Genomic DNA, 24,629 nt, shown 5'->3' on the forward strand with positions numbered 1-24,629 from the left:
GGGCTTTTCTTAGTTGGTAGTCTTTTGATGGTTTCTTCTATTTCCTCTATTGTTATCGGTCTGTTTAGGTCGTCTATATCTTCCTGACTCAATCTGGGCAGATCATATGACTTAAGAAATTTATCGATGCCTTCACTATCTTCTATTTTATTGGAGTATAAGGATTCAAAATAATTTCTGATTATCTTCTGTATTTCTGAAGTGTCTGTTGTGATTTTGCCTTTTTCATCCCGTATGCTAGTAATTTGGGTTCTCTCTCTTCTTCTCTTCATTAGCATGGCTAAGGGTCTGTCGATTTTATTTATTTTTTCAAAGAACCAACTTTTAGTTTTGTCAATTTTTTAAATTGTTTCTTTTGTTTCGATTTCATTAATTTCCACTCTGATTTTAATTATTTCTTGCCTTCTACTTCTTTTGCTATTGTTTTGCTCTTCTTTTTCTAGGATTTTGAGATGAAATATGAGATCATTTATTTGTTGTTTTTTTCTTTTTTTAAGGAATGAGCTCCAAGCAATGAATTTTCCTCTTAGAACTGCTTTCAATGTGTCCCATAGATTCCTATATGTTGTGTCTGTGTTTTCATTTAACTCTAAGAAGTTTTTAATTTCCTCCTTAATGTCTTCTATAACCCATTGATCATTCAGTAACCTATTGTTCATTCTCCAAGTGATGCATGATTTTTCCTTCCTTCTTTTATCATTGATTTTCAGTTTCATTCCATTATGATCAGATAAGATGCATGGTATTATCTCTACTCCTTTATATTGTCTAAGAGTTGCCCTGTGACATAATATATGATCTATTTTTGAGAAGGATCCATGTGCTGCTGAGAAAAAAGTGTAACTGCTTGATGTTGGGTGGTATATTCTATATATGTCAATTAAGTCTAGGTTGTTAATTGTGTTATTGAGTTCTATAGTTTCCTTATTTAACTTTTGTTTGGAAGATCTGTCCAGTGGTGAGAGAGGTGTGTTAAAGTCTCCCATGATTATTGTATGGTGGTCTATTAGACTCTTGAACTTGAGAAGAGTTTGCTTGATGAACGTAGCTGCACCATTGTTTGGGGCATATATATTTATGATTGTTATGTCTTGTTGGTGTATGGTTCCCTTGAGCAGTATGTAGTGTCTCTCTTTATCCCTATTGATTAACTTTGGCTTGAAATCTATTTTGTTTGATATGAGTATGGACACTCCTGCTTGTTTCCGCAGTCCATATGAGTGGAATGATTTTTCCCAGCCTTTCACCTTCAGTCTATGTATATCTTTACCTATCAAATGCGTCTCCTGTAGGCAACATATTGTTGGGCCTTGTTTTGTGATCCATTCAACTAGCCTGTGTCTCTTAATTGGTGAGTTTAAGCCATTAACATTTAGGGTTATTATTGAGATATGGTTTGTTCCTCCAGCCATATTTGTTTATTAATGTTACTAAACCTGATTTGTTTTCCTCTTTGATTACTTTCCCCCCTTTACTGTCCTACCTCCCACTGATAGTTTTCCATGTTGTTTTCGATTTCCTCTTCCTGTAATGTTTTGCCAAGGATTTTTTGAAGAGATGGTTTTCTAGCTGCGAATTCTTTTAACTTTTGTTTATCGTGGAAGGTTTTAATTTCATCTTCCATCCTGAAGCTTAATTTCGCCGGATACACGATTCTTGGTTGGAACCCATTTTCTTTCAGTGTTTGAAATATGTTATTCCAGGATCTTCTAGCTTTCAGAGTCTGTGTTGAGAGATCAGCTGTTATCCTGATTGGTTTACCCCTAAATGTAATCTGCTTTCTTTCTCTTGTAGCTTTTAAAATTCTCTCCTTATTCTGTATGTTGGGCATCTTCATTATAATGTGTCTAGGTGTGGATCTCTTATGATTTTGCACTTTTGGCGTCCTGTAGGCTTCTAGGATTTGGGATTCTGTTTCATTCTTCAAGTCTGGGAAGTTTTCTCGTATTATTTCATTGAATAGATTGTTTATTCCTTTGGTTTGGAGCTCTGTGCCTTCCTGTATCCCAATGACTCTTAAGTTTGGTCTTTTAATGTTATCCCATATTTCTTGGATGTTCTGTTCATGGTTTCTTAGCAGACTTGCTGAGCTGTCTATGTTCTTTTTAAGTTGAAATACTTTGTCTTCATTGTCTGATGTTCTATCTTCTAAGTGATCTACTCTGCTGGTAGTATTGTCAATTGAGGTTTTAAGTTGGTTTATTGCTTCCTGCATTTCTAGGATTTCTATTTGTTTGTTTTTTATTACCTCTATCTCCCTGTGAAATTGGTCTTTTACTTCCTGGATTTGTTTATGTAGTTCCTTGTCAAAGTGATCTTTCATTGTCTAGTTTTGCTGTCTCTTGTCTTCCTTGAGACTCCAGATCATCTGAAGCATGTATATCCTGAACTCTTTATCAGACATTCCATCTGTTGCAGCTATTACCTCTTCTAGAGTTGGGTTGACCTGCATTGCTTGTGCTCCTTTCTTTCCTTGTCATTTCATACTGCTCGCATTTCTTTCTGCTTGGTGAAACTGTTGTGTTTTGAAATTTTCCCCCTATTTATTTATATTGCTCTTGTATAGTTGGGAGATCTCCCTTGCAGGGCGGGTAGTGGCTGTGCTCCTCCTCTAATTAGGGTGATCTATCTACCACGCTGGTTGGTCGCAGTTCTGCCCACCCTGCGGGCGCGGGTGGCAGCTCTACTCTGCCCCCACTCCAATTGTGGTGATGTAACTACCACGCCCTCGGGTCGTTGGACCTGATCCGGATGTGGGCGGCAGCTCTTCTCCGCCCCTACTCCAATTGGTGTGACGTGTCTACCACGCTGGTCGGCCTCTAAGCCTGTTCCGCTGGTGGGTCGCAGATCCGCCTACCTTGCGGGCTCGGGCAGCAGTTCTGCTCAACCCCCACTCCCAGTGGGGGTACCTAACTGCCTCTCCAACGGGTCGCTGGGCCTTTTCCAGACACGGGCGGCAGCTCTGCTCAAATCCCACTCCAACCAGTGTGACGTGACTGCCTCGATGCTACTTGTCCACCACACTGGCAGGCTTCCAGGCCTGTCCTGCCAGTGGGTCGAAGGTCTGCTTACCTTGCAGGCTCAGATGGCGGCTCTTCACAGCCCCCACTCCAAATGGGGTGACTTGGCTACCGCGCAGTCAGGTCGCTGGTCCTGTTCCAGGCGTGGGCGGCTACTCTCCTCGGCCCCAGCTGCAGTTGGGGTGTCGTGATACCACGCCGGCGGGTCACTTGGCCTGCTCTGGGCGCAGGTGGCAGTTCCACTCTTCCCCCCAGGCCCCCACAGCACCCAGCAGGACCCGGACCGAGAAGCAGTCCCTGTAGGTTCCCCCGCCCTGGGCCAAAGCAACTTCAGGAGCCAGAACCCGGCCTCTCCAATCCCAGCCACGCTCTTCTAGGAGCAGGCTCCACAGAGCAACCGCCGCGGATTCCCCAGCCCCGGGCCAAAGCAGCCCCGGGAGCCCGAGCCTGGCCACTCCAAACTCTCCCAGCTCGGTGCACGCTCCGCTAGGAGCAGGGTCAAAGACGCAGTCCCCGCGGGCTCCCCAGCCCCGGGCCAAAACTGTTCCGGGAGTCAGAGCGCCGCTGCCCCTCAGTGCACGTTCCACTGGGAGCTGGCGTCGGCACGCAGTCCCCACAGGTTCCCCCGCCCTGGGCCAAAGCAGCCCGGGGAACCAGAATCCGGCCGCTCAAAGTCCGGCGCACACCTTGCCAGGAGCGAGCCCCGAAGAGTATTCTCCTCAGGTTCTCCAGTCCAGAGCCTGAGCGATCTGTCTGTGAGACGCAGGCAAATACCAGCCTGGAATCACCTGTTCCGTAGTTGAATGAGCTGAGATCAGTAGAAAACAGGGATCATTACATCAGCTCTCCAAGATGGCGGCTGCTGTCCTCCTCCGTGGTCTGACCGGTGTCGAGAATCGAACTGGACCGCTTCTCTCCTCTGTCTCAAAGCCGGAACTCAGCACTAAGCACGGCCAGTGCACCACTGGCAGGAGCCCCCAGAATCCGCATCGCTGTACTCCCGCTCCGGTACCTCGGTACCTCGCCGCTACTCAGCGCGCGCCCCAGACTCCATCCGCGGGGCGGTCCGCCAAGCAGGTTCTGCTACCCTCCGTGCGGAGAAATCGCCCGTGACGGAGCCCCCGGAGTTGAATCCCGCACACTGGAAATCCGTCCTTTAGATTCTGGAGCACCTCGATTTCACTGGAAATTCCCAACAAGGTAGCCTTCAGCCGTTTCACCTCGTCTTTCTCCCGCACAGTGACTCGGCGCACTGGGGTGATGCACTCCCATCTCCACCATCTTCTCTCTCAGGCCATCATCATTCTAAACAGAGAAAAATTGAAGGCATTGCCTCTAAAATCTGGAACAAGACAGGGATGCCCTCTCTCACCACTTCTATTCAACATAGTTCTTGAAACACTAGCCAGAGCAATTAGACAGATGAAAGAAATTAAAGGCATAAATATAGGAAAAGAAGAACTTAAATTATCACTATTTGCTGATGACATGATCCTATACCTATCAGACCCAAAAGGTTCTACCAAGAAACCTCTAGAACTAGTAAATGAATTCATCAAAGTGGCAGGATATAAAATCAACACCCATAAATCAAAGGCATTCCTGTATATCAGTTACAAATCCTCTGAAATGGAAATGAGGAAAACTACCCCATTCACAATACCCTCAAATGAAATACTTGGGAATCAACCTAACAAAAGAGGTGAAAGATTTATACAATGAAAACTACAGAACCCTAAAGAGAGAAATAGAAGAAGACCTTAGAAGATGGAAAGATATACCTTGCTCATGGATAGGCAGAATTAATATTATTAAAATGGCCATATTACCAAAAGCACTTTACATATTCAATACAATTCTGATCACAATGCCAACAGCATTCCTTGCAGAAATAGAAAAAGCAATCATGAAATTCATCTGGAAAAATAAGAGACCAGAATAGCTAAAGCAATTCTAAGTAGGAAGAGTGAAACAGGTGGCATCGCGATACCAGATTTTAAACTATACTACAGAGCAATAGTAACAAAAACAGCATGGTACTGGAACCAAAACAGGCTGGTAGACCAATGGTACAGAATAGAGGACACAGAGACCAACTCACAAAATTACAACTACCTTATATTAGACAAAGATGCTAAAAGCATTCACTGGAGGAAGGATAGCATCTTCAACAAATGATGCTGGGAGAACTGGAAATTCATAGGCAACAAAATGAAATTGAATCCCTTTCTCTCACCATTCACAAAAGTTAACTCAAAATGGATCAAGGAGCTTGATATCAAATTAGAGACTCTGCATCTAATAGAAGAAAAAGGTGCCCTAATTTCCATCACGTGGGATCAGGCCCCAAATTCCTTAAGACACATATAGCACAAGAGTTAAAACTAAGAATCAACAAATGGGTCGAATTGAAACTAAAAAGTTTTTTTTCAACAAGAGAAATAATATGTGAGGTAAATAGGGAGCCTACATCCTGGGAACAAATTTTTACCCCTCAAACATCAAATAGAGCTCTAATCTCTAGAGTATACAAAGAACTCAAAAAGTTAAACAACAAAAAACTAAATAACCCAATCAAAAAATGGGCCAAGGACCTAAACAGACACTTCTCAGAAGAGGATATACTATTAATCAACAAATTCACGAAAAAAATGCTCACCATCTCTAGCAATCAGAGAAATGCAAATAAAAACTACTCTAAGATACCATCCCACTCCAGTAAGAATGGCAGCCATTATGAAGTCAAACAACAAGTGCTGGCGAGGATGTGGGGGAAAAAGGTACATTTATACTTTTCTGGTGGGACTGCAAATTGGTGCAGCCAATTTGGAAAGCAGTATGAGATTCATTAGAAAGCTGGGAATGGAACCACCATTTGACCCAGCTATTCCCCTTCTCGGAGTATACCCAAAAGACCTAAAAACAGCATACTACAGGAACACAGCCGCATCAATGTTTATAGCAGCTCAATTCACAATAGCTAAACTGTGGAACCAACCCAGATGCCCTTCAATAGATGAATGGATAAAAAAATGTAGCATTTATACACAATGGAGTATTACTCAGCACTAAAAAACAACAAGATCATGGCATTTGCAGGGAAATGGATGGCATTAGAGCAGATTATGCTAAGTGAAGTTAGCCAATCCCTAAAAAACAAATGCTGAATGTCTTCTCTGATATAAGGGGGGTGACTCAAAATGGGGTAGGGAGGAAGAGCATGAGAAGAAGACTATCACTAAATAGGGAAGAGAGTGGGAGAGAAAGGGAGGGAGAAGGGCAATTGCATGGAAGATGGAAGGAGACCCTCATCATTATACAGAATACATGTATGACGATGTGAGGGGAAAAATAAAATAGAAGTGTGTCACATTAGATTGGGTAGAGAGAAGTGATGGGAGGAGAGGGGAGGGTAAGGGGGAAGGGAAGGACAGCAGAATAAAATAGACATTATTATTGATGTGGGTATATAGGTGACTGTATAACCAATGTAATTCTGCAACCTGTATACTCAGAAAAATGAGAAATTATACCCCATTTGATTCAAATGTATGAATTGTAAAGATTATTGTACTGTCATATGTAACTAATAAAAAAGAGAAAAAAACCCTCCCATCTCAAAGTTCATTCTTTTTTTTTAGCCCCAAAGGACTTGATACTTTATTTAGAACAAGGTATTTATATGAAATACATATGATATATGTAAAATGTAATATTCAACACTTATTAAGGCTTCATCTTAGTGCCCAGCACCATTTTAAGTATATACCCTTTAAAAAATATGTTATTGGTTCTTTTTAGTTATACATTAGTTATATACATAACATTAGGATTCATTTTGACATATTATAAAAGCATAGGATATAATTTGCTCTAATTCAGTCCCCGATACTTCTCTTTTCCCTCCCCTCCTCCCTCTACCTGTTCCATTCCCTCTACTCTATTTACTTTTTTTTTAAACATAAGTGTCTTCACAATCTCACATGATGGTGAGATTCACTGTGGTATATTCATTCATCTATGTACATAGGAAAGTTAGGTCAGATTCATTCCACTCCTCTTCCCTTATCTCATCTTTTCTCCTTCCCCTTTAATCTCCTTCCTCTAGTTCATAAATCTTTCTTCTCTTTTGATGGAATACTCACCCCCTTCATCTCCCCTTCCTTCTTTCCCCCCTTATTTGGACTAGCTTCTCCATATCATATAAAACATTCAACCTTTGTTTTTCTGAGTCTTGCTTATTTCACTTAGTGTGTAGTCTCCAGTTCCATTCAATTTCCAGTAAATGTCATGATTTCATTCTTGTTTATGGCTTAGTAATACTCCATTCTGTATATATACCACACTTTCTTTATCTATTCTTCTGTTGAAGGACACCTAGGTTCATTCCATAGCTTGGCTAAACTGGAAAACCATATGTAGAAAACTGAAACTTGACCTCTATCTTCCACCCTGCATAAATGCCAAATCAAAGTGGATCAAAGACCTAGGAATTAGACCAGAAACTCTGCAACTTCTAGAAGAAAATGTAGGCCCAACACTCAAACATGTTGGCACAGGAACCAACGTCCTTAACAAGACTCCTAAAGTGCAAGGAATAAAACCAAAACCCGATAAGTGGTATGGCATCGAATTAAAAACTGCACTGCAAAGGAAGAAGCTAAGAGCATGAAGAGGGAGCCTACAGAATGGGTGATCTTTGCCACCTCCTCCTCAAATATGGCATTAATATCCTGAATATATAAAGAACTCAAAAAACAAACAATCCAATTAAAAAATGGGCAAACGAACTAAACACATAATTCTCAAAAGAAGAAATACAATTGGTCAACACAACACATCAAAAATTGTTCATCATCTCTAACAATCAGGGAAATACAAATTGAAACTACATTAAGATTTCTTCTCATGTCAGTCAGAATAACAATTATCCAGAATACACATTCATAGGAAGTGTTGTCGAGGATGTGGGGTAAAAGACACACTCCTACTTTGGTGGGACTGCAAATCAGTACAACCACTCTGGAAAATAGTATGGATATTTCTAAAAAAAAACAAAACTAAAAATAGAACCATGGTATGACCCAGTTATCCTACTCCTTGATGTATATGCAAAATATATAAAACCAGCATACTGTAGGGAAGAGGCTGCATCAGTGTTCATAGTAGCACAGTTCGTGTCAAAGTGCATTCACACCGCTTCTCTTGGCCTCCATCCTCTTGTGCCACACTGTGCTCCTTTCCACCTGGTCTAACACAAGCTACACCCATTTTTGGACCTAGAGGCTTAGCATAAATGAGAGAGCTGATTTGCTCCTTATACATTTTCTCTCTTTCCCTCTCCCTCCCTCTCTCTTCAGTATTTATTTTTTATTTTTAACTGATACACAAAACAAAAAGATTTTCCATAATGTCATTAGGAAATTTTAACTTAAAACTATGATGAATATCACTATGAATCTATTAGCATGGCTAAAATTAAAAAAAAAAAAACCTGCCAATACCAAATGCTGATCAGGATGCAGAGCCAGAGGACTTTTCATTCATGGTTGCTGGGAATGCAAAATAGCACAGCCACTTTGGAAGATAGTTTGAAAGTTTCTTACAAAACTAAATGTACCTTTGCAGGGGTGCGGTGGTGCATGCCTGTAATCCCAGTGGCTCTGGAGGCTGAGGCAGGAGGATTGCGAGTTCCAAGCCAGCCTCAGCATCAGTGAGAGCCTGCTTCTAAATAAAATCTAAAAAGGGTTAGGGATGTGGCCCAGTGCCCTGGAGTTCAATTCCTGGTACCCCACTCCCCCACAAGAAAAGCTAAATGTACTTTTGTCATATGATCTGGCAAAATTGAATTCATAGGAACTAAACTCATTATGTCCACACAAAAACCTGTATGAGTGTTTATAAAGATTTTATTCATAATTGTCAAAAATTTGAAGCAAAAAAAGATATTCTTCAAGAGGTAAGTCTCAGGGAACTCTGTCTTCCATGGCTGAAGGTCTTGTCCTGCTCTTAATTGCTTTCCATTCTTCCCCTGGTAGACCACATTAGATCCATCAAATATTACTAGCAGAACTATGAGAATGCCCCCTTCAACTCAGGCAATAGAGGACTCCAATCAATTTAATTCAGACATTCTTAAATATTGCAAAGATCTCGTTAACTGTATCCACATTTCTAAGCAGCTCAAGGCTCCTTTTTGTTCCAGTCCTTCCACCTAAACCATGCCACAACCAACATGTTGGAGATTTTGTTCTCTGGAAATGATATCGTTGAAAAATTAACCCTAAACCCTGTTCAGAGGGCCTTGTGCTGCCCTTCTTATGGCTAATACTACAGCCAATCCTGAGGGGATTCAACCCTGGGTGCATGTCTCACAATTTTGAAAAGCACAAGAGCTACTTATAATGAAAATATACTCCAGCTGGAGATTAGAAACTGAGGACCTCCCCAGATCCCAGAAGCAGATAATTTCCTGAAGTAGATGACATTTCTAAGAATTTGAGGTAATGCAAATGACATCATGAGATGGTTACTTTCTACCCAAGACATTGGAATAAACACACACAGGATTTTCTTGTCTCCTTTCCTCATCCTTATATCCTTCTCCTCCATTCCTTCCAACATCATCCTTCAAATCAACTTAATTCTACCCTTGCAACCAAGAAGCCTCTCATAATGATTCTCTACTTGTGTTATATCTTCATCCTCCCCCTCGAAATCTAGCCCTTTGATAATTCCTCCTTCTTTTAAAAAAATCCCAGAAATGGGTAGCACTTTTTCTTTTCTTTCATAGCTTAAATTCACGGCCTTATTGCTCCTTGATGGCTCTGCATCTCTCTTACAGGAGAGTCACTCAGCTTTAACCAATTTTTTTTATTAGTGCATAATAATGAAACATAATAATGTTAATCATTGTGACATATTCATGCATGTGCACAACATATCTTGATCAATTTCATTCCCCAGTCTCTCCCATTTCCATCTGCTGCTCGCTCCCCCTGATCCATTTCTTCTACTAGTCTCCCTTCGATTTTCAGGAGATACTCTCTTTCCCCTTGTTTCTATCTAGCTTCTATGCATGATAGAAAACATACTACCCTGGATTCTCTGAGTCTGCCTTATTTTGCTTAACATGATGCTCTCCAGTTCTATAATTATATCATCTATCATGACATGATTTTATTCTTTATGGCTGAATAAAACTTCATTGTGCATAGAGACATTTTCTTTACCCATTCACCTGTGGACAGACATCTAGGCTGTTTCCATAACTACTGTAACTTGCACTTCCATAAACATGGGTATGTAGGTATCACTAGACTGTGCTAACTTTAATTCTTTGAGTATTAAACACAAATGAGTGGGATAGCTGGGTCATGTAGTGGTTCCATTCCTAGTCTACTGAGAAAATTCCATACTGATTTCCATAGTGGTTTGGGCTAATTTACAATCACACCAACAGTGTGATGCCTTTTCCCCTGTACCCCCACCAGCATTAAATATCACCTGTATCTTGAAGATTGCCGTTCTAACTGGAGCAAGATGAAATCTTAAAGCAGTCTGGATTTGTGCTTCCCTGATTGCCATAAATTCTGAATTTTTTCTTCTCGTATATTTCTTTGCCATCTAAATCAATTCTTTGAGAACATCTGTCTAGCTCTTTTGCCTGTTTGTAGATTGGATTGTTTTATTTTTAGTGGTATGTTTTGAGTTCCTTTTATATTTATGATATTAGTTGGAAGAGTAACTGGCAAAAATCTCTCCCATTCTGTAGCCTCTCCCTTCACATTCTTGTTTTCTTTGCTATGCAGAAGCTTTTTAATTTGATGCCATTCCATCTATGAATCCTTGGTATTACTTCCTGAGCTTTAGGAGGCCTATGAAGGAAGTCAGTGCCTGCACCTATGTGTTGGAACATTGTCCCCTGTGTTTACTTCTAGCAGTTGAAAATTTCCTGGTATAATTTCTAGGACTCTGAACCACTTTGGGTTGGATTTTCTTCAAGGTGTGGGTAGGGATCTATTTTCATTCTTCTATGTATGACACCCAGGTTTCTCAGCATGATGTGTACAGTGTGTACTGATCAAATGAGGTGATTAATGTTTCTATCTCCTTATCCTTACTTAGTGTTTGGAGCCTTTGAATTCTTCTAATTACTTATAAAATAGGTCATAAATTGTCACTCCTCTGTACTTTAGAACTTATTCCTTCAATCTGTGTTTTTGTACCTGTTATCCACCTCCCTCTATCCCCCTTCCCTGAATCCTCTAGTAAACAAATTTTCACCCACGTCAACATTTTCTTCCATCCACATATGGGAAAGAATATATAGTATTTGTGTTTAGATGCTGGACTTATTTTATTTAACATAATATTCTCTAGTTCCTTTCATTTTTGCTATAAATGATAGGATATCATTCTTATCATGAATAATGTTCTGAATTATATTCCATTGGAACATATATTTCAGTTTTTCTATCTATTCATCCAAATTGATTGACATTTATGTTGATTCCATATCTTGGATGTTGCTAATAGCCACTGACTTGACTGAATTTCAGTTAAGTGTCTCCATTCTCCACAGGACACTGAACTCTGACTCGCCAAAAAGGTTATGCCAACATCAGAACCGAAAGCAAACTCCCAGCTAACTTCAGGGAAAATGACTTTTTGTTAAAAGGCTAGATCACACTACCACACTTTCTACTTTCTAGTCCTGTGAACTACTTTCTATTAGAAAAAAATTTCTAGCAGCCTGACAAGTGCAGATCTTATGGTCAAAGGGTTCCTCATTTGCAACAATCTTTTGGAAAAAAGTCTTTCCTTACTTACGTCTAGATTTGTTTTTGTATCACAGTGATATGGAAAATAGGGTTTTTTCTTTAGTTGCATTGGGTTCTGCTATGACTGGAATATGGGTTGTCCCCCAAGGGTTCATGTATTGAAGACTTGGTCCTTAGTGTGGTGATGTCAAGAGGTGGGGGGGATCTTTCAGTGGAGGGGCCTAATGCTTGGCTGTTACTGGCTGCTCCTCACTCTCTGGCTTCCTGTCTTTTAGTGTGATCTCTTGCTCTAACAATATTTCCACCATTTTGTTTCCATCTACCATGAGATCCTTACCAGAGCTAGTGCCATGCCCTTGAACCTCCAGAACTGTGAGCTAAGTAAACCTCTTTTCTTTATCATGCACCCAACCTTAGATATTTCATTACAGTAATGGAAAATAGATGAATACAGTCACCAATACTATCTTTTACTATGAAAAACCTGTAGTAGTGAAATATGAAAAATTCTCCTTTGTTTTTGATTTTTTGAAGTATAAATTGGCATATATAAAGGTGGGATATTATGGGTGTAAGATTTGATGGCTTTCCCAAACTGAACATACCTATAATCCATATCAAGATAAAAACAAAACAAAACAACAAGGATAACAAAAATCACAGAAAGTAACCAGCACCCCAGAAACCTTTTTCATGACCACTTCCAATCATTATCTTCCCCATGGGGTAACCACTATTCTGACAACTAACACCATAGATTAGTTTTCCCTGTTTTCTTTATTTTTTAACTTTATAGAAATCAAATCATAGCATAAATACTCTTTTGTGACTGGAATTGTTGCGTCGAAAAAAAATTATTTTGGGGGGGGGGGTGGGTAGGGGGCTTTGATACATTTCCTCAATTGGCCTCTGCAAAGTTGCACCAGTCTACATTTTCTCCAAGTGTGAGCAGGAACACTTGTTTTGTTTGTGTTTCTTTGCCTTGTGACACATGGGAAGCAGAGGAAGCTTTAGGAACTTCTGAGTACCACAAGCAAAAGCTAAAGTAACCTTGTGCTTCACTGACCACACTGTGCTAATCAACATTATACTAAAAAGTGGGTGGGGCTTTCTGTTATCTGTTTCTGTTATTAAAAAAAAATAAGTGGAGAACCAATGAAAAGCATGCTCCAACTTCTAACCCATAACCTGGGGCTAGTTGTGCAGGTGAGAAACAGCTCCCTGTCAATCATCACATCTAGGGAGGGAGGAAGGTACTGCCTGTGGTAGGTGGGGCTGGGCCACAGACTGGGCAGCTGCTGCAGGAAAACTGCTCACTGCCTGGTGGGATCGTGGGGTCCCCACAGGAGCCATGCTGCGTGGAAGCTGGTGCCTGTGAGTTCTTCTTTGTCTTTTTCACTCCAATAAAAAATATCTTTTCTTTAGAATTCTTAGAGTTAATAGTGCTGAATCTGACCTTTTCAGCTGTGGTAGATTGTGATAAGCTATTGTGGTTAGAGCACACTTAGACATTTTCTCCATGGCTAGGTAAAAGTTAAACATTTGTCCTAGGGAATAAAAGCCCACATTGACCGGAGGTCAGTGGAAAGCAAATGACCAGTGTGGATCCTGTCAACACACATCTCTTCCCAACGTGCACTAGTAGTATATAAAATGAGATTCCCTGTCTGAAGCTGACATGGGAAAGCAGGTAGAGATAAAGAAGGTCTGCTGGCTTTTCCATGTCTGGAGTAGTAACCATTTCCCCTTGTCATAAGTAACACTATACATTGTCATTTAAACAAAGTTTTATTTATTACATTGGTAAAAAGTGTATCCTATGTTTGTCATTTGAATTGCTCTGATGTAGTAATTTCAAATCACTAATGTAGTATTAGTGATTTGAAATTTTTTCTCAATCATTACTGTGTTATATTTTTTAATTTCCGGTACCATATATGCCTTAAAGACTAGGTTCAGAACTAGTGTTCAAACTGTGTTTGCTCTAATTTTTGCTCATTTTGCTTTGCATTATGATATTTAAACTGTGTTCTAACAAGATTGTCTGTATAATCTTAGTAAAGTTAGCTCTTCTAACAGGATAATATTAGTCGAAGTCTTTGAAATGATTGGTCGTATAGAACCAGTAAGGTGGAACTCAGCACTGAACTCCAGAAAGACTTGCCCTGAGAAAATTTCCTTCTGGCCTCTTTGTTCCTCATGTGTGACCTGGGTCCCTGAACTTGGCCCCTATAACCCAACATGGGACCAGGCCAACAACCAGAACAGGTTCATCCCCAGCATTGAGGGGCAATCAAAATCTAACTTCAGGATGGTTGGTCAGTGATACTTTCAGAAAAAGATCTTAATTAAAAGAAGGAAATGTAAAAATTGATTATATAAATACAGTTTTTTGTCATACCCAACAACAGAGCCAAGAGACCAATGGGGAAAATACTGAGATTGCCAGGACCAATTCCAAGAACTATTCCACAAGGCCATTCCCTTGAAACAATCAGCTGTGACTTTGACTAGTTTCACTAGTAACTTAAGGTGAAATTTCCTGTTATGATTTTCAAACTAGTTTTACTTAGTAGCTGCAGCCACTTGCCAATTGGAGCCCACCAGCTTCTGCAAAATGCTGCAAGTGCCCAAAAGCTTCCTCTAAAAACAGCTTATAGTTTTCTTCTTTCCTAATAAAACACTTAGACTTCCTTTGTCATTCGATGCACTGGAGGCCATCCTTGTCTGTGTGTGCATGCCCCAGACTGCAATCCTAATTTTTATATTATTCCCAAACAAAACTTTTATACTTGGAAATTCATCCCTATATTTAATTTGACCTTGGCACATGGAATCCTTATGTATGTCTCTACTTCAGAAATAACCATGATCTTGAATTTTGTGTTTGTCATTTTCTTCTTTTTTTGTAGTTTTATTACACATATGTATCCTAAAATATGTGCATTACTTACATTTGCAGAGTTTTGGAATTAAATGTAAATATTGCCATGTTATAAATATTCTTTTAAAACAGGTATATGGAGGTAAAATTTACATACAACATAATTTACATAAAACTTAAAACATAACATTTGATGGTTTTTGGCAAATGTACATATACTAAACTCCACCACCACAACCAAAATGCAGAATGTTTTTCTTCTCTTGAGTTTCATGGTTCTTTTGTCATGAATCCTTCCCTTCATTACGAGACCTAGGCATCCACAGATCTGCTTATTTCACTATAGATTAGTTTGTACTTTCTAGAATTTAAGACAAGTGGAATCATTTATGCCTGACTTCTTTCATCAGCCTAATGGTTTAACATGTATGCATGCATTCCTCTCTGTTGTTGACTGATGCAACATTTGTGTCCTGTCACCCACTGGTGGGAATTTGGGTGGTGGGTAGGCAGCTTCCACAATGGCTCCCAATGATTCCTGCTTCTGTATTCATGTCTCTGTACAATCCCCTTCTTTGTGTGTGGGCCAATTTTTTTAATAAAAAGAATACATCAAAAGCAAAGGGATATGTTTTTGGAGATGAATTATGATAGACTATTATTTACATCTCTTTGCTCTCTGGTCCTTTGTCTCCTTGATCAGAGGAAAGAAGCACCCATATTTTTGAGAGGCCCCAGCAGCAAGGAAATGAAACAGCCTCTAGTCGACAGCCAGCGAGTCCCCAGGACCCTCAGTCCAACAACTGAGGAATAGAATTTCACCAGAGACCACGTGAATGAGCACAGACACTTCCCCTTCCCCAGTCCAGCCCTGGGAGGGCTAGATCTCAGGATGACACTTGGGCTCTAGGCTCATGAGAAGAACCAAATCTACTATTTCTGATGAAAATTTAGCAGCCAATTGAGATTTTCTGTAAGTTTAAAATCTACATCAGATTCCAAAGACAGCATAAAAACAAGAATGTAAGATATCTCACTTATAATTTCTTAATCTTTTTTTAAGGTTTATTTATTTCTGCTATCAAAGAACAGAATTACGACAGTGTGATTTAACAATCCTAATTGGCTTCATTTTAAATTTTAGAATCAGGTAACACTTCATTCCATAAAACAGAATCAGTTTTCCTATGAGCCAAGCACTCCTCAAAAATAATTTGATGAGTTAACATCAGATTATTTATGTTGCTTACACAAAATAAGGACAAGGGAACCTCACTATTTCACCAATTGAGAATGCCTGTTCTCCCTCCAATCCAGTTTTCTCTTGGAGGACCAGATGTGTCAGCTTGGTTTGATTGACTCCATGCCCCCCCCCCCCCGAATATTGTCTCTGTTGAAAAACTGGCTTCACAAAGAAAGTGGCAGCAGGAAAATTTCAGAATCCAAAGCTTCAAAATAAGTCTTGGGCAGTGTGGGGTTATTTTCTGTCTCTGGGGGGATCATCTGGTGTCCAAGGCCTGGGGACAGAGGCAAAGTCCCCAGCTGCCCATCTAGGAGAAGTCACTCTCAGTAGCGTCTGGTGTCCTGACCTGTGCTCACCCAGGATGATGGTGGGTAAGGAGCAGCAGGTCACAGGGGCCCCCTGACCCTCTGGGAGACAGAGCTCTCCCTGGGCAGACCCGAGGCTGAGGGTCAGTGGCCAGGGGAGAATCAACCACTGTCCCCACCTGTGGTCCCTGAGGTCCTGGGGCAGGGATGCAGGAGGTAGCCAGTGTCACAAGACGTCCCCGTCCCCAGCCAGGCCAGGCGCCTGGCTAAGCAAGGAGAAAGACGGTGTCCCTCCTCAGGGTCTGGCCCCTGCCCCTGGTCTTACTTCCTCCCCGGCACTGCCTGGAAGGGAAGAAAGTGATACCCAGGGGAGAAGGCTGGGAAGTGAGGCCACCGTCACATTCAAGTTCAGGGTGCAACAGCTCAGTCTGCCCCCCATCAGGCCCCATATTTGGCTCCGCTTCATGGGCCACGTCCCTTCTGAGAGTCACGCCCTGCCCTTTATAGGCACAAGGACCCAGAAGTTCCAAGGACACGTCCATGTTTGGGCCCTCGGATCCGGAAGTTCCTCAGGCATCCATGTTTAGGCCCTGGGACCTCAGGCGCACATCCATGTTTAAGCAGCAGGATCCGGAAGTTCCATGGGTGCAGTCCATATTTAGGCCCCCAGATCCGGAAGTGCCTCAGGTGCACGTCCATGTTTAGGATCTAGGATCTGGAAGTTCCTCAGGTGTCCATGTTTAGGCCCACCCATCCAGAGGTTCCTCGGTGCACGTCCATGTTTAAGCCCCAGGATCCAGAAGTTTGTCAGATGTTTAGGCCCCTGAATCCGGAAGTTCCTCGGGTGCACGTCCATGTTTAGGCCACCGGATCTGCTCTTAATCTTTATTGCATGTTAATATGGTGATATTTTAGATCATTGGGTTAAATAAAATATGCTGTATTTATGTGGGTTTGTCTCTGTGTCTTCTTAATAATGGGATTTTTTTTGGCACAGTGAAGGAACACTTGGCTTTTTTGTGAGATATTTTTTATTGGAGCATTATAATTATGCACAGTAGTTGGGTTTATTTTGGTAAAATCATATATGCATGGAATTTGGACTACTGCATTTCAATCCTTGTTTCCACTCCCTCCTCTCCTCCCTCCTCCTCTTCTCCTTCCTCATCTCTACTGATCTTCCTTTCACTCTTTAAATTTATTTATTTTTGATTGGTGCTTTCTTTTTTGTATGATTTCCCCCCACACTCATACACTTGTTCTATTGATCCATTATAGTTGTAAACATTGATGGAATTTGTTGTTACACATTTGTATATTTGCACAACATAACAATATAATTTGGCCAATATCACTCTCTAGCACACCCTTCATCCCTCCCTTCCTCCAACCCCTGGTCCCTTTCCTCTGTTATACTGATTTTTATTTTCTAATTGACAAATGCTATCAAGTAAATGTTTCCATAATCAGGTATGACATTTCTGGAAAATCTTAAAATAAGTATATATACATTTGGGGTACAAAGAGAGAAAACCCAAAGGAAATAGAACTTCTGCACTTGTCAGGAAATATTTTGGTCTAGGAGGATGGGCAGAAGATGAGCAAGGGGTAACTTTTCAGAAGTAGCCACTGCCAAGGCCCTGGGGACCTTTTGGGGTCATATGTAAGATTAGTTGGAGCTGTGTTAAATGCTCCTGGGGACATGGAGTGATATAAAGGGTGGTAGATAATGCCCTCAAAATGTTTTTTGATGTTTACAGGCAGATGATAACACTCAGATGTCACTAAACATAAAGACTGTGGAGAGATGATCTTGTCCCACTCCCTTGTACAGGAGGGAATGAGCCCACCATGGTCAGGAACCTGCCAGGACCACAGAGCAGAGGAGGAGCTGGGATTCTGTGAGTACAACCCACATCCCTAGATTCTGTTCACAAGGATTTTTCCCTTTGAGAGAAGAATACTGTCTTCCACCCCAAAGTATCTGGAGACTCAAGAGTGTCAGGAAAGAGATACACTTCATCTTGTGTTTCATACAGAATTGTCAGGTGTGGGCCCAAAGGCAGAGAGGCTGAGGGCTTTGATGGATGATGGTCATGGAGGATGATCTCCCAGAACACATATCCCCCCCCTCACTCCTGCATGTCACTCTCATGCTGGGTCCTTCTATAATCACCCCCTAGCAGAGGACGCTGAAGAGGAGAAGTACCCAGGTAATGGGATCAGGACACCTCTGTTTTTCTTGGTAGGAAGGTCAAGGCCCAACAATGACCTCAAAGCTGCTGAAGCAGGTTATTAGTCGGTCACACACACTGATGGAAGGGATTCCACACAATGACTTTCCTCCTCTTCCTCCTTCCCTGCCCATTCTTCATTTATTCTGCAGTCATTTGTTTTCTCATTGACATTCCTGAAGTATTTTGTCTGATTCCCCACATCCCCTCATCCCTTCTCATCTCCTGTTCCTTCATGTTTTTTCCCTCACCTCTGTCCCTCCTTCTTACCTCTTTTGCTCACCATCCCATCCACCACTCTCCTCCTTATCATCTCATATTCAATTTCCACTGCTCTACTCCAAATCATTCTACCTCCTGCTTTCAGATTTTTTTTTCTTTGCATCCATCTCAGTCCATCCTTCAATCTCTGGTCTCTGAAAAGAAATCACAATGAGGCCAAGCCCCAGGTGCAGCCAGAGGACGGGCACAGGGACGACACAGCAGAGAGCCAGAAGAATCATCAAGAGTCAGTGATCCTCCCAGGGAGACTGGAGAGAAGACAGGAATCAGGAACAATGGGCTACAGTTTGGCTTAACATCAAGATGAGGAAATGTTCTGAGTTAGAGCTGTGCTGATGTATTGATAAAAAAAAAAAAGTTAGAAGCATCACCAAAAGTTGAATGATTAGAAATGGGATAATGAAAAAAGAAGGACAGGCAAGGAGGCAGGGAAGATGTGGTATATACTTGTTAAACATATTTAGGAAATGAAAGGGAATTGTAATTCAAGCACAAATAAGAAAATGTATTTAATGACAAGTTTCACTTGTATGCCTTAAATTAAATAGTCATGTTAGTCCCTGAAAGAAAGAAAGAGAAAAAGATGAAGGAGAGAAAAGGTGGTGGGAAGGAAGGATGTGTGGAAGAAAGGAAGACACACAGCACACAGATAGACATCACTATCACCCCCAGGGACATTTAATGATATGTAAAATTTCTGAGCAAGGAGGTTGGAAAGGGAAGGTGGTCTTGGGTGTTTCACATTGAATAGGCCAAGGACCTGGCTGGGATGTAAATATTCTTTCAAAGGCTTTACCATATGTGTGAGGAAGGTGACCTATCAAATAGATAAAAATGCATGACAAGGGGTGGAGATGGGTCATTATTTTTTTATCTTAATATGGACCATGTGTACATTAATGTAATTTCTATTCTGTGGAGTTTTTCCTTATCTACACTGTTCCTGTCCCCTAAACATCCATGAGATTCTTATGTGACAGTGGAGAAAGGAACTGATCTTCTTGGAGTGAAAGGCTAAGTTGGGTGAGATTATCCCTGGTCCTGGGCCTGTGGTTTTTAAAGAAAACTTTCTGCACTCTGGTCTGAAGGGAATCTCATATACCCACCAGAAGGAAACTTTACAGTGATATTTTTAGATACTTTAGCTGTGATGAACCAAATGGAATTTTCCAATTTACAATGTCCCCTTCCATTTCCAATATCCCTTGTGACATTGATCCCAGACATACAGGGCTTCTGGGGCTTCAACTCCACCCAGAAAGTGGGCATAGTAAAAAATAAGGTAGCCACGTGCCCAGGTACCTTGCTTGGCAGTATCTAACTTTATAGCCCTCACCCTTGCTTTTCTTTATAGCAGTGTCACTGTGTGATACACTATATGTGGTGTTTAAATAAATCTTGCTGAATTTTACAGCCTGTGAGTTTCACGAGTCAAGGGACTTTTGTCTATTCTGACCATCAATTTCTTCAAAGACAGTCTGAATTATAGAAGTAATTCAACAAGTACTTATTGAATGGGTAAATGAATGAATTATGCAGGGTCTCCTTGTAGGACAAACACATAACACCAATCTTCAGGCATTAAGAGATAGGGAAAATGGTTATGGACCATTTTTAATTGATTGTTGCCTTCATGGCAAAGTTTCCTGTCCAGAAAAGGCAGGAAAGGAGGAATCCTGTCACTTCTCAGGTCAGCGACTGCCTTCTCACAAATACTCGTCTCAGAGCACCCTGCACATCAGGGTTTCTGAGGCTGTAGATAAGTGGGTTCAGCATGGGGTTGATGACAGTGTTAAAAATCCCAACCCCTTTATCCTTGTCTGAAGCCTCCTCTGAACCCAGACGCATGTAGTTGAAGATGCCTGTCCCATAAAAAAGGCAAACCACGGTGAGGTGGGAGCCGCATGTGGAGGCCTTCTTCCTGCCCTCAGCTGAGCGGATTTGCAGGACTGCAGCTGCCACGTGGATGTAGGAGCTGATGATGAGAACCACAGGGGTTCCTGCCATTATGAAACCCACAGCGAAGAGCAGCAGCTCGTTGAGCTGGGTGCTGGAACAGGAGAGCTGGAAGAGCTGGGGAAGGTCACAGTAGAAGTGATTCACTTCTTTGGGTCCACAAAAGTTGAGGGTAGTTAAGGCCACAGTATGGGTCAGTGCATTGGTGAAGGCACAAGCCCAGGACGCAGCCACCAGTATCCTCTGGACTGTCTGGCTCATGCGGGTGCTGTAGGTGAGAGGCCAGCAGATGGCCAGGAATCGGTCATAGGCCATGGCTGTTAACAGGAAGCAGTCCATTCCAGCCAACAGATGGAAGAAGAAGAGCTGTGTGAGGCAGGCATCATAGGAAATTGTACGCTTGTGGGACACAAGACGATCCAACATGGGAGGAACAGTGACAGTGATGCACCCAATGTCCAGCGCTGATAGGTTCCCCAGGAAGAAGTACATGGGGGTGTGGAGTTTGGGTTCCACCAAGATGGCTGCCAGGATGCTGAGGTTGCCCCCAACTGTGACTAGGTAGGCAAAGAAGAAGAGCACAAACAGCATGGACTGTAGCTTTTCTGTTTCCACCAGGCCCAGTAGAATGAACTCGGTGACAGCTGTCCTATTGATCCCAGCTTCTGGATCCATGAGTTGCTGTAGTGAGATGTCCTAGGAGGGGGTATTCATTTATACAACATAAATGTTCTAAATCACTTACTTGCAAAGTCCCATGGGAATGTTTCTACCTGTCTATGTGAATATTTTCCCACCCCCAACCACACCTTACTGGTCGACCTCCTCTATCACCTCAACACCTTCACTTTGCTCTTGTTAGAGATGCCTAGTGCTGCCCCCACTTCCTACCTCCCATAGTCTCCTAGCTGAAAGGGTCAGAATACTTGGATATTAAAAGCAGACTTCCACTTTAAATGTAATAAGGTTTAGTTGAATTTCCCTACCTATTTTTTTCCTCTGAGGGATCAGCTCAAACTAATAAACAGATTTTTGCAATAGAAAAATTAATATTTTCAGAGAAACTAGAAAACATTTAAAAACATAATCTAGGTTTAAAAACTTCTCTAAAGAATGAAGTCAAGGTATAGCAGGAATCAGAAGACACCCATGATTGTGATTGTCAGACCCACCAAGTATGTTTTTCCACAGTGAGGGGCCCTACTCTGAATTGTATGTTCAAAATCTCTAGTTCAATGAATTGCTAGTGTTCTTGTTGTTACTTAAGCCCTTATGTTGTCTTTGGATTGCAGCTTGATTTAAGGTTATTTATTCTGTTAATATGGCCTCTCCAAAATCAAAGCAGTAAGCATACCCCAAATGTTGATTGCTTCTTGGTGTGATTAGAATTTTATATTGCATAGCGTCTTGTTTTCTACTTGTTCTGCACTCAGCTAGGCATGGTAGATTGACCAATGAGACATCAGTTTAAGGGGATATCCTCCAGTTAAGCAGGCATGTACACAGAGAGCCATATTGAATTGTCTTTTACATACATTAAACTCTGGATCAAAAATATCATTGTCTCTATTGCCCTTGGAATAAGCAAAGCCAGAGCTTAGTTAAAAGTAATGTCATTATACAGAAGCTTCAGAGAAAAAAGGAAAACAAAGGTGTGTGTGTGGGGGGGGGTTGCATCTCCTAAAAATCAAAGGGAGATCAGGATAGGAAAGGCAATAGGGGTGGGAGGCAGGAAGGGAGGAAGTGCTGGGTAGGGATATTGGTCAAATTATATCATTATATTATATGTAGGTACAAATCCCATCGTTATGTACAACTATCATGCACCAATAACAACATGAGGAAAAGAATGTAATGCCATTCCCTTGCACAGAATGGAGCAAAACCAGAGGCTAGAAAGTTGCCGGAGTCTGGCAACACACAGAAGGGAATGGGTGATCATTGAGGCAGTGCAATTCAAGGCAGGAATCAGAGATGCTGTAATGACTGATATGACTGTCTGGGGATATGATCTCCAAAAAAGTTTTTAAAAGCTCTTGGTCATAAAAAAAGGAAAAATAACACACAGGATGGTGGCAAGGACTTTGCTGGTCTTGGATCTGAGATGCATAGGAAGCAGGACTGAAGGAGAAGCCCTTGGGGGAGACCGACTGTACAGTCTTCAGGTGAGACCAGAAATACAAAAAGACTGCATGGTCAGCAGTTCCATGGCTTTCTATCAGCATGGACTATAGAGAAATAAAGATAAGACATACACATAAGCAATCATGAATCAAGTGTTTTGTAGGAGTCTCAACCTTGCTTGTGTATTAGCATTATTAGTCCTGATATCTGGACTCTACCTCCAGGGTGCATAAATCAGAACCACTAAAGGTGAGATCTGGGCATTAGTATTTTTCAAAGCTCTCTCCTGATGGCTGCTGTCTCGGAAATTCCACTCAATGAGCAATTCCAATCAGCAGCTATTTCCATTTTCTTAAATTTAAGACATAGTCCTGTCTCATTTTACTTTGATAGTCCTTAAGAAGAGACAATAGTTTAAAAGCTGACATGCAGAAAAGTTACAGAAATTTGAAATGTCTTAAAAACTTCTCTAAAGAATGAAATCAAGTGAAAGTATAGCAGGAATCAGAAGACACCAATGATTGTGATTGTCAAATTGTTTGGTGGGTCTGACAAAGGTTTGGTGACCAACATTTCCAGCTATGATTCCTAACCCTCTGTTAGATGTGATTTCCAGTCCCCATGGTAATTGGATTTTGGGGGGATGCTTTAAGAAGAAAATACTGATGCCCAAGCTTTTCACCAGGAATTCTGATCTAATTAGTTTAATTGATGGCAATGCATCGGTGAAGTCACAAGCCCAGGATGCAGCCACCAATATCCTCTGGGCTGTCTGGCTTATGCAGGGGCTGTTGGTGAGGGGCCAGAAGGTGGCTGGGGCCACAAGCTCTTTTAGGTTATACAGACCTTCTGTAAAGGACCCTCCACTTGCCCTGAAAGTGCCATGAGGATAGGGATGGCACCAACATCACATCATGGGGTGGCCTGAGGATTTTTCAAGTCACTTTAATAAAGTCATAGTATGGAGTATGAGTATGTGTGTCTCAGGTGGCTCAAATGCCCAACCAGGATGGAGAATCTCTGATATATTTGCAATTTGAGAGGTGTGATTATGGCTTCTTGCTGTCATTTTCCTTGCTTCACCCTTATAGGGGATGGAGGGCCACCAGACCTTCTAGGTCGTACAGACCTTCTGCAAAGAACCCTTCACCATACTTGCAGTGAACTATATAGATTGATCTCTATTTCAATTTCATCTCATTGCTCATATTTTTTGTAACAAGAGGTCAACTCCAATGTGAGACTACTTCAGTGACCAGTCTTTCCAGTGAGGTCTCCATCCTGTGTGTTCAAGACATGTGGTAGGGATACCTACCTGATTATCAACTGATGAAATTGGTAACTGATAAATGCTTTGCAAATGGAGAAATCAGTGGATAATAACATTTTTTGGTAACAAACATTATATTAAAGTAGGTAACTGCTACCTATTTTCCCTCTTGGATTCCTTTTAAGCAGTTAATTATGACTCTGTGATTTCCACCTCCTTGCTCATGTTGCTTTTGCTGCCTGCAATGACCCTTCCTCAACTCAGCATGCCAAAATATTTCAAGACTAGTCTCAACTGCTTGGCTGCTGAATTCATCTTTCCTGGGAACTCCCCCACCTGTTTCCTAAACTCCAACTACACACAATTTCTTGGAACTCATTTCTGTTTACCTTTTGGTGGAATCATTTCTCAGTTGTGCACACCTGCCCTCCTTCTCTGTGACTGGAGGACAGAACACAAGTCTAATTAACTTTTTCAATGGAAAGACTCATCACCATATTTTACGCATAGTAGGTACTCAATATGACT

At 41.4% G+C, this 24,629-nt stretch overlaps 1 protein-coding gene across 1 annotated transcript; it reads right to left on the reverse strand.

The window, feature by feature from the left end:
* Positions 1-20,437: 20,437 nt before the first annotated feature.
* On the reverse strand, positions 20,438-21,467 carry LOC308636905 (olfactory receptor 3A2; the record flags this gene model as incomplete). Its single annotated transcript, XM_081272774.1, has 1 exon — positions 20,438-21,467. The coding sequence occupies exon 1, from the start codon at positions 21,380-21,382 to the stop codon at positions 20,438-20,440; it is 945 nt and encodes a 314-aa protein (XP_081128900.1). The 5' UTR covers positions 21,383-21,467.
* Between the last annotated feature and the right edge of the window lie 3,162 nt (positions 21,468-24,629).

Source organism: Spermophilus citellus (genome assembly GCF_964194105.1).
Source record: "Spermophilus citellus genome assembly, chromosome: 17".
Taxonomy (NCBI): Eukaryota; Metazoa; Chordata; class Mammalia; order Rodentia; family Sciuridae; genus Spermophilus; species Spermophilus citellus.